The sequence below is a fragment of the Polyodon spathula genome, unplaced genomic scaffold, assembly GCF_017654505.1.
Source record: "Polyodon spathula isolate WHYD16114869_AA unplaced genomic scaffold, ASM1765450v1 scaffolds_784, whole genome shotgun sequence".
Classification (NCBI taxonomy): Eukaryota; Metazoa; Chordata; class Actinopteri; order Acipenseriformes; family Polyodontidae; genus Polyodon; species Polyodon spathula.
This window is the reverse complement of record NW_024472272.1, coordinates 481,317-492,500: the sequence shown is the minus strand read 5'-3', so window position 1 is coordinate 492,500 and position 11,184 is coordinate 481,317. Positions and strand designations below refer to the sequence as shown.

Here is an 11,184-nt window from a genome sequence, read left to right as displayed (position 1 = left end):
TTTTTAAACTCCATTGCACAAGATTGCATTGAAATCCTTACATCTCTGGTATTGCTGTGATAGGGATGTTATATAACTAGTCAAACATTGCCGTATATTATCGGAACTATTTTCCATTACAAAAGTTAAGATAAAGACAAATCTTATGCTTTGCGCTGATATAAAAAAGACAGATATTCGTGCTTAATTAATAGCTGGAATAGACCCTGAAACACGCGTTACAGTGTAAAATCCCCTTTTCGTTTAATTCCGAGACATTTTTTTTCACATTTCGTGTGAACTCCGTGGAGTTCAAGAAGATGCCCTCTCATAACTTTGAAACGCATCCCAAGCGCTACTGTAGCGATCCGTCTTTCTTAAATCTATCTACTCTGTTGTATTTCAAACTCGGCAATTGCTCAAGGATGGGTAATTAATCAAAGCGCATTCTCTACAAAACAACGTTGCCGCTATGTATTTCATTACCTCAGAATGAGTTCAAATGTTGGGTATTTTTAAAGGGCAAATCGCGGGTGCTTTAAGTCAGATCACTACTGATTCTGGGGGGGCGAGCGGGGGGGAGTGGTCACCTCGCGTCTTCTCGCTGATCCTGTCTTATTATGGGCCATTGGTAATGATTCGTAACTAGCCTGTTGACGGAGTTAAGCAGGACAATTCGTCCTGTGAAGTATTTTGAGAGGACTCTCCTCATGAGTAATACTTACCTAAATTTTACGACTGTGACACGGATTGTCGGCGTATCTGACTTATTATGCAGGAGGGAGGGGGGGGGGGATTGGGTAAAGTATCTCATTGTCATTTTTATAGTTTTGAACAGTAAGCCTATAACGGGGGGGGGGGGTGTGGATGATGATGATTATTATTATTATTATTATTATTATTATTATTATTATTATTATTATTATTATTATTGTTATTGTTATTATTATTATTATTATTATTATTATTATTATTATTATTATTATTATTATTATTTTGCATGTAATGCTGGCATTACAGTTCCCCAGTGGAAGGCTGGTAATTAGTAAGTTTCTTTAACGCTGTGCCTGCGGTAGCAAGAAAATGCATTATCGAATGCATGAGGCATATTTGCGCTGCTAATCCCGGCCGTGCCAGCAGGACTCTTTGCTGTATTATCTAATCGCCGGCTGATTTTTTTGGGGGGGTGCTGCACCTGCTTCGAGGGAAGCGGAGGTGACAGGAGATCGCAGCCGAGCTGAGTAAGCACTTTGGTGTTGATGGAAGCGTGTCTGAGAAGTGTCCCTTTCCGGATCGATCTCCCTCGCAATGCGCTGATCAAGTCCTTTCTGATAAGCCCTGTAAACAGAGCTGTTTGCCAGCTCGTTACTGTCTCTTGTTTGTCTGTTTGCGCATTTCTGTGACGCCAAAGGGAAAAAAAACACACAAGAGAGAAGCTTCTGTAAGGAAACACAAACCCAAGCGTTTCTTTTTACTTCGCAGTCTTCAATTAACTCCTGTTTTTGCTTGCAAAGAGAAATCTATTATTGGAACACTTTTTTTTCCTTTTAAGGTGACATTAAATTACTTCCAAAATATTACATTTCAATTTCCGGTCAGTACTCAGCAATAGAGAAACAACAGCACGTGAAAATGTCAGACCGCTTTGTGCTTTAATCAGGCATCTCAAACAACTTCTAAAAAGTCTCCTGCCTTTTATCGCTTGTGGCTCAGTGTGCCTTCTCTCTTATTATGCTGAATTAATTACAGGTGCGGCCGATTAAAGTCATCGATTAAATTAGACAAGATTTTCAGTTCCAGTGGTTTGAGTTAATGCGCAACAAATCAACAGTACACACACACACACACACACACACACACACACACACACACACACATATATATATATGCGCATTACTGCATTATACTGAAGCATTACTGCATTACACTGAAGCAATACTATATTCAACCAGTGTGAATCTCCTGGATTAAAAGGGTTTTGATAATAATCTTATGCTCGTATGTATGTATATAGATAGATAGAGGGAGGCAGGCAGGCAGACAGACAGACAGACAGACAGGTCTCGTATTTTTGTAGAGTGTGTTTTGGGGTCGTGTCTTTTCAGCGCGTGGGCTAATCACTCAAGTTTGTTAGGATCAATACCCTTCGCTTGCCCATGTAATTAGGGGCCGACGGTAATTGCAATCTGCATACATTAAGCAAAGCACAGAGACAGTGAGCTAACAAACGAGACACCAGAGTGACACGGGCAAGGGCATGCTGAGACTCGGGCGAACGAGAATGTGAGGAAAGAGTCCAGATAAGATCCTGCACTCAGTTCATTACTGTATGCAGCGGCAAGATATAATAATATAGATATTATATATATATATATATATATATATATAATATAATATATAATAGTATATATAAAATTGTGTCTTACTTAATTTAAGTGCCAATAATCTCACTGTGGTCACAGAATGAATTAAGTGGCTTCACTGGTTATTAGATTTGACACCCCCCCCCCCCCCCCCCCACCGGTAATAGCTTTTGCATTTATTTAGAGTGCTCTGTGATTGTGAAGAAAAGATACATCGCATTCATTACAGTAAATGGATTACCAACACAGAACATGAAAAAGAAGCGACAGAAAAAGGGTTAAATTCACTTAGCAACGCTGCAGCGAAGATCACCCGGCCTGTATCTCTTCCAGGATTTCCACAATCTCGTCTACAGTGGGGACTTTGTGGTGGGGGTTCGGTATTATTTAGCAGCCCTGTAAACAGTGTGCTATTCAGAGTCCAAGCTTAGCGCTCTTTAAAGGGTGATCGTTGATAATTTGGAGGCTTGGTGGTCCAGTGATTGAAGAAACGCGGTCCTATTGGACGTGACTTGCAGCACAGCAGTTGATGAGGAAGCATAGTTCACCCTCTTTGTAAGTCTCTTTGGATAAAAGCATCTGCTAAATGACTTAATAATATTGCTGGAGCTCATACGAAGTAAGAGCATTCATTTTAAATCCTTTGTCAGCCCTATTTTAAAGGGATAGTAATAATGACAATAAGGAGCAAGGGAGGGGGCTTTTAAAATCCTTGCTGGGCACTAAAGGGGGGCAGAATGATATTGCAGGTTTTTTGGTTTGTTCGATCTTCCCAGCCCTCACACACGCCTTCAATTACCTGAGTGACACCAGCAATTGCTAAAATACCACATTGTCTCAGAAAGCAATTTGAAAGCCCTTTCTGTTGTGAATGCTTCTCTGTCTTCCTGGCGCTCTGGGTGAAGATGAAGGATGGCTCACCTTTAGTCCAGGAGTGAAGGCTGCGGAGAGGAAACGCACGCAGCCCTCCTCGTGCCTCCCGCAGCCCCTCTGCAGCTCGACACACCTGTACTCTTTACACTGGATTGATTGATGTACTTGTTTTATTCATCAGGGAGCGGCAATTATAACATCGATGTCCAGAGTCAAATGGGTCATTTTACATGGACAGCCCCTATGCATTGATTGGAAATAAATACTCATTTCTATACAGTTTCGAGCTTCATCTTAAGCATAATAAATACTGTTTATTTGTATTATTGAATATCAGAAGATACAGGCTTTTACATTGTTTTATTTTATTAAAATCGTGGTTAACAGTCAGACTGAGGAACTGCCGTGGCTGGCCATTTTATTAGGTACTGGCTGGCAGCGGATCATGATGTCAAAGGCGTTATTCAAGTTCATCCCAAACATGCTCAATTCGATTGAGATCTATTGCTTTACCAGACCTCTCTGTGCTTTACAATGCTTCCCTGTGCTTTACCAGACCTCTCTGTGTTTACAATGCTTCCCTGTGCTTTACCAGACCTCTCTGTGCTTTACAATGCTTCCCTATGCTTTACCAGACCTCTCTGTGTTTACAATGCTTCCCTATGCTTTACCAGACCTCTCTGTGCTTTACAATGCTTCCCTGTGCTTTACCAGACCTCTCTGTGTTTACAATGCTTCCCTATGCTTTACCAGACCTCTCTGTGCTTTACAATGCTTCCCTATGCTTTACCAGACCTCTCTGTGCTTTACAATGCTTCCCTGTGCTTTACCAGACCTCTCTGTGCTTTACAATGGTTCCCTATGCTTTACCAGACCTCTCTGTGCTTTACAATGCTTCCCTATGCTTTACCAGACCTCTCTGTGCTTTACAATGCTTCCCTGTGCTTTACCAGACCTCTCTGTGCTTTACAATGCTTCCCTGTGCTTTACCAGACCTCTCTGTGCTTTACAATGCTTCCCTATGCTTTACCAGACCTCTCTGTGTTTACAATGCTTCCCTATGCTTTACCAGACCTCTCTGTGCTTTACAATGCTTCCCTGTGCTTTACCAGACCTCTCTGTGCTTTACAATGCTTCCCTATGCTTTACCAGACCTCTCTGTGCTTTACAATGCTTCCCTATGCTTTACCAGACCTCTCTGTGCTTTACAATGCTTCCCTATGCTTTGCTGTGTTGTCACTGTGCTTTACTACACTTTACTGTGCTTTTACTGTGAGAAACGTGCACATGGGAAGACGAGGATGAAGAAGATGAAGATCATGTTGAATTGAACGCTAGATTAATTTATAAATCTCTCCTGTTGCTTTTTCATATTTCTTTTTTATGGTTATTATTGCTTCTCGCAGTGCATATTAAACAGTAACGAGCACTGGGGTAGTTAGATGCGATCTGTGGTTTTGTATAACAGTCAAATCATGCATAATGAAATATCCACTCGCGAACTGAGCAATTATGAAGGTTTGAGGTGTGCGAAATGAGTAAAAAAATAAATAATAATGTGATTGAATAAAATTGTCTTAAATTCTCATCTTTTTCATTTAAACAAGGGAGATGCAAAATACCATGAAATTAGATAACGCGTCCTGTATTCCTTGCAGCGTGACCAAGTGCATTAAAAATAATTTTACACAGCTCGATTTTTGCACAATTGCAAACATAGTGCACTGTGTACATTTCAAGTCATTGTGTAAGGAATTGTATAGTATTAAGTACAGAAGATAAATACCCTGGATCAAATTAACCCAAGACACAACCTCAAACACAACACACAGAGATGAACTAGATTCTGTGCTTTTAAATTGGGGAGAATGGGGTGCTTAAGGGGGCGACTCTGGGTGGGTCAAATGGCATTTTTCTTCTTCCCAAACTTCTCTTATGTTCTTGATTAGAGTTTATTAAACAGGCAATATTTTGGACATTTTATTTTCAGTGTAAAATCTACACGCAAAAATTCGACTCTGGTGGGACTCGAACCCACAACCTTTGAATCACTTCTCAAAGTGCTTGACTAGAAGTCCAATGCGCTATCCATTGCGCCACAGAGCCCCGCGGTTATAGTAATCGCCCCCTAACTACTCAATCCTGACGCCAAAACACCACTGCAACAAGTATCCAGCAGATCTGCAGTTTAATTTGCGCGCGCACACACACACACACACACACACACACACACACACACACACACACACACACACACACACACACACACACACACACACACACACACACACACACACACACACACACACGCCTGCATGAAACCGACACACGCTTAACATGCACGTTTTAATCGAAAGTGAAACTTAAAAGTGTCGTGAGAGTTCAAAGCGCAGCCGCAGACTCGCATTTTAGCAACTTTAGAACCCGCACGCAGCATCATGCGTGCACGGGGGGGCGGGAGGGGTACGCGCACGTCGAAAGCAACAGATGACGTTGGGAGAAAGTCGGTTTCAATGTGAAATCTGTGACACAGGCACGACACGCCTGAGTGTACCACGCCGCAGGGCTTTTTAAACACACAGCTCGCTGACTATCGCGTTTAATTGGACTGCTAGTTTTAAACACAATTTAAATATGTTGATATTTTAAAATAAATAATTACAAAAAAAAAAAAATCGACTCTGGTGGGACTCGAACCCACAACCTTTGAATCACTTCTCGCAGTGCTTGACTAGAAGTCCAATGCGCTATCCATTGCGCCACAGAGCCAGCTGAGCAACAGGCGTTCCTGAGTCAACTCGGAGAAACAGCGCGCGAACTTCTCTGCTGACGCGCCCGTGTGAATCGAGCACTCGGAACAACAAACACATTTATCCCCAAACGTCAAAGTGGAAATGGATGCAACGTGTTAACCCTTTCGTGCACTGTGACGCCATATGAGTACGAATACACCCACCCCCCCACCCACCCCCCCGCCAAGCTGCAATTAGGACACCAGCTTGCTGTGTCCTGATCTGTTCTGGCAGCAATTAAACGCAGTCTGATAACAACAGCAGCGTGATTATAGCGAGGGGGGGCGGGTCAAAATGGCAGGGTGTCTGTTATTCCAGAGATGGGCCATTAAACTTCAAAAATGTAAATGTAAATATTGAGGCCTCCTGTAACCTTACAAACCGCAGCTAGGGAAGGTCGGCTTCACTCAGTTTCTTCAACTAGTTTCACCTCAATAACGCTCTAGTGGTTAGAGCTGACGAGGGACTGGGAGGGAGGGAAGCAGTGTGGCTCTAGTGGAGCTGAGGAGAGACTGGGAGGGAGGGAAGCAGTGTGGCTCTAGTGGAGCTGAGGAGGGACTAGGAGGGAGGGAAGCAGTGTGGCTCTAGAGGAGCTGAGGAGGGACTGGGAGGGAGGGAAGCAGTGTGGCTCTAGTGGAACTGAGGAGGGACTGGGAGGGACGGAAGCACGGTGAAGAAAATGAACCAGCCCCCTTCTCAAAGTACGGTGAAGATAATGAACCAGCCCCCTTCTCAAAGCACAGTGAAGATAACGAACCAGCCCCCTTCTCAAAGTACGGTGAAGATAATGAACCAGCCCCCTTCTCAAAGCACAGTGAAGATAACGAACCAGCCCCCTTCTCGAAGCACAGTGAAGATAATGAACCAGCCCCCTTCTCAAAGATTACTGGTATCCCCCTGGTAAAAGCACAGCACAGTGTATTAAAGCACAGTGAAGATAATGAACCAGTGTACCTCTGGCTCTGCCAGTTCAAAGTCTTCCCCCCCCAATCTTGGTTACCTTGGTTACAGACAGATGCTCCCAGCATCCCTCTGTGCAGGGGACCACCTCCTTTGTGCAGCCGTGTTTCCCATCAGCCCCTACGGAATGGAGCCGGGTTCATGAACCTTCCCTCCGAGCCAAGCAGGACCACCAGCCTTGACCTCTGACCTCCCGCTGCCCACAGACACCCACCATGCAAGCTCAGCTGCCCTCGTCATCATCATGCCAACAAAGCAAAACAAAAAGTCAAAATACACGTCAACAGTCTTTTTCAAAGTTTGCGTGTGCTTGTGTGTGTGTGCATGTCTGTGTGTGTGTGTGCATGTCTGTGTGCATGTCTCTGTGTGTGTCTCTGTCTGTATGTGCCTGTGTGTGTGTGCATGTCTGTGTCTGTGTGTGTGTGTGCATGTCTGTGTGTGTGTGCATGTCTCTGTGTGTGTGCTTGCATGTTTCTGTGTGTGTCTCTGTGTGTGTGCTTGCATGTCTGTGTGTGTCTGTGTGTGTGTGTGCTTGCATGTCTGTGTGTGTGTGACACACCCACACACAACGTACAGACACACAGACAGAGACATGTCACAGAGACACACACACGTGTGTGTCTCTGTGTACAGTGACACTGCTTGTGAACTGGGTGTGTGTGCAAGTCCTGTGTGTGTCTGTGTGTGTGTGTGTGTGTGTGTGTGTGTGTGTGTGTCTGTGTGTGTCTGTGTGTGTGTGTGCTTGCATGTCTGTGTGTGTGTCTGCATGTGTTTGTAAATTCAGCACCTAACTGTTAATAGTTATGTATGACACAGCTTGCAGTTATTTTTCATTAATTGTTTAAATTAAAGCTGAAAGCTCCCATTTACACACTGCAAAAATAATGAAGGGGAACATCATGAACAAGAAAAGACATTCAAAAAATAAACACACCCACAAATAATTCTGAACACGCTGCTAGATTTATGATATTTGGAGTTCCGGTATTGGAAACAGATTGATATTATCTGTACGTGTGCATCACACACACACACTGTGCTTTACAATGCTTCCCTATGCTTTACCAGCCCTCTCTGTGTTTTACAATGCTTCCCTATGCTTTACCAGCCCTCTCTGTGCTTTACAATGCTTCCCTATGCTTTACCAGACCTCTCTGTGCTTTACAATGATTCCCTGTGCTTTACCAGACCTCTCTGTGCTTTACAATGATTCCCTATGCTTTACCAGACCTCTCTGTGCTTTACAATGCTTCCCTATGCTTTACCAGACCTCTCTGTGCTTTACAATGCTTCCCTATGCTTTACCAGACCTCTCTGTGCTTTACAATGCTTCCCTATGCTTTACCAGACCTCTCTGTGCTTTACAATGCTTCCCTATGCTTTACCAGACCTCTCTGTGCTTTACAATGCTTCCCTATGCTTTACCATTTTATAAGGGGTGAATTTCGACCCCCCCCCAGCAGATCTGTGCAGGCTCTGGGCTCGGCTGTGGGACCCAGGGAGGTGTGCTCTAATGAGCGTGTCAGCAGCTGATGGCAGTGAAGGAGCACAGGCATTGATTAATGATTGGGGAGGGACAGAGTATCAGGCAAGAAGGCTGAGGAGGGTTAATAGGAGCTCAAAGGAGGATTAGAGCTTCCCTGCCCAAGATTGCCTCCAATTTATACTGAGTGTCAGTGTGTGTGTGTGTATGTGTGTCAGTGTGTCAGTGTGTGTGTGTGTGTGTGTGTGTGTGTGTGTGTGTGTGTGTGTGTGTATCAATGTGTGAGTATGTGTGTGTGGGTGTGTGTGTGTGTATCAGTGTGTGAGTATGTGTGTGTGGGTGTGTATCAGTGTGTGAGTATGTGTTTGTGTGTCAGTGTGTGTATGTATCAGTGTTTGTTTATAAGTGTGTGTTTGTGCTCATAGTATACTTTGGTTTTCTGTGTTTTTTCTTTACAGTGTTCGCCTGAAACTTTTCTAAGGGACAATCCTAACTCCCCCTCACCCTCCTCACACTCTCTCTAGTTCCCTCTTCCATCCTCTCTCTCTCTCTCTCCCTCCCTCTCCAGTCACCTCTCTCCTCTCTCTCTCTCTCTCTCTCTCTCTCTCTCTCTCTCTCCAGTCACCTGATCTCCTATGTTTGGAGAAGAGTTCATTCGGCACAAGGGGGTCACCCTGAGGTCACGCTGAGGTCGACCGCTATCATCAGCCAATGAGCAGAGAGCCCTGGCCAGCCTAGGAGAGAGGGAGGAGTCACATGACCTCTGAGCTAGAGAGTGAGAGAGAGCGAGAGAGGGAGAGAGAGATGTCACCTAGCTGATGATTAATGATGCTTTTACTACCTGTTTAGAAATGGAGCTGTCTGTGAAACACCCTAATTAACCCACTCCCAGGCGACAGCTGTACAGCATAATTGCTTTCTGTTTGTTGATCCTGTTTGTGTCAAGGGAGAGGGGAGAGGGGAGAGAGAGGGGGGAGGGGGAGAGGGGGAGAGGGAGAGGAGAGGAGAGGGGAGGGGAGAGGAGAGGGGGGAGGGAGGGAGGAGGGGAGAGGGGGGAGGACGGACACACACATTATGAGTCATTATTTCACAGAATGGAATGATTACACACACTCAAGCCATTACTTGACCACTAAAGTCGTACCCACAGAAACAGCTGCCTGGCTTATGTGCATCAATAAACTGTGCTATTATTATTATTATTATTATTATTATTATTATTATTATTATTATTATACTATGTATTAGAATTATACTAATTAAACGACTAATAATAATAATAATAATAATAATAATAATAATAATAATAATAATAATAATATCAGAAGCTTTGCTAAGGGTATGTGTTCCAGCTTGTTTCTCAGGGTGACAGTGACAGCTCCCCGCTCTTCTGCACGCCGATGCGGTGCCAGGGAAGCGCTCCACGGCGGTCCCAGCTGCTGTCTGATATGGTCACCGCTCAGGCCCCTCAGTACCCGTGCGGATTTAACTTTACGAGCGCCGCTTGCTCCCCGGGCTTCGTTCACACATAACTCAAGCGCCAGCATATTTGTCAGCGGCTCGTAAATAACCTGCAGAACAGGATATAATGTCGGCTTAATGTTCAGTCAATAAACCCCACTGCCTCCCTCTCTCTCTCTCTCTTTTTTATGAGTGCAGATTTATGGGATCCGACAGTGTTTTACATCAAAGGCAGAGACAGGGACCGCACGGACGATTCTGCGACCGGGAGAGAGCAAGGTGGATGTGAGAGATAGGATAGCCGCCAGTGTGAACCGGGACAGGGCGGGTATTACAATGAACTCTCTGCCGTCAATACAAGCGTGTCAGAGACAGCGCAGGTGCGTAAAATCATCGGAAAAACAAGAACACGTTCCGTTTCTCGTAGCTGATAGATCTCGAGGCTTCTTCCAATCGGCATTCATGCAACAAGGTTAATCTCTGGCAATCAGCGCTGCCACGCTGCTCGTAACGGGATTATTAAGAGACCCTGCACACCTTGTCAACGGGGCTGGGCGTGGCCCCGGTGATAGACTATTTGAATGAAAACGCCACACTCACAGAACGCTGATCTGACTCGTGGTTCTTTTAGGCTTTCTGGATACCAGAACGGAACGCATGTCTTTGTACTTTGTTTCAAAATAATGTGTCTTTTAAAAAAAAAAAAATTATTTTTTTTTTTTTTTTTTAAAAACATCAAGGTTATTTCTTAAACCTCTAGATGTATTTGTTTTATGCCCACCCTATTCCTTCATGTAAGATTTGCCATTCTCCTCCCGCGAAAGAGCAGCGAGACCTGGCTGTGACAGATGAGCGTCCCCGCCGGCACTGTGCACAGCGGCACCGCTCCCTGCCAGTCCGGTAAACAGAGCTGCCTTTGTAACAGAGACAGAGGCGCTAATAAATTAAAGGAGACATTAACTGAAACATCAATAAATAAAACACTAATTAAAAAAGTGATTAGTGGCTATGCATGGCTCGATTGCACAAGAACATGACAATCTGTCCACGTTAGAATCAAATATCCAGACAAAGAACAGCGGAGGAGAACAGAGCCCGCTGCGGAATTAACCCCTTCAATCCCATCACAAGAGAGAAAAGCACAACACATAAAGCACAGTGAAGATAATGAACCAGCCCCCTTCTCAAAGCACAGTGAAGATAATGAACCAGCCCCCTTCTCAAAGCACAGTGAAGATAACGAACCAGCCCCCTTCTCAAAGCACAGTGAAGA

At 44.4% G+C, this 11,184-nt stretch overlaps 1 protein-coding gene and 2 non-coding genes across 3 annotated transcripts in view; 1 reads left to right on the top strand and 2 right to left on the bottom strand.

Annotated features, from left to right (window-relative positions):
• The window catches only part of LOC121308811 (homeobox protein Hox-A1-like), an 18,060-nt gene extending 7,500 nt beyond the window's left edge, over positions 1 to 10,560 (top strand). Inside the window, exon 3 of the mRNA XM_041241456.1 lies at positions 10,110 to 10,560. Within this exon, the coding sequence (XP_041097390.1) occupies positions 10,110 to 10,200 (91 nt within the window). The 3' untranslated portion in view covers positions 10,201 to 10,560. The remainder of the gene's footprint in view (positions 1 to 10,109) is intronic.
• On the bottom strand, positions 5,229 to 5,321 carry trnar-ucu. Its single transcript has 2 exons — positions 5,285 to 5,321; positions 5,229 to 5,264 (listed from the first exon to the last, which is right to left on the bottom strand). It is a non-coding gene; the product is annotated as a tRNA-Arg (tRNA).
• trnar-ucu lies at positions 5,892 to 5,984 on the bottom strand. Its single transcript has 2 exons — positions 5,948 to 5,984; positions 5,892 to 5,927 (listed from the first exon to the last, which is right to left on the bottom strand). It is a non-coding gene; the product is annotated as a tRNA-Arg (tRNA).
• Positions 10,561 to 11,184: the final 624 nt, after the last annotated feature.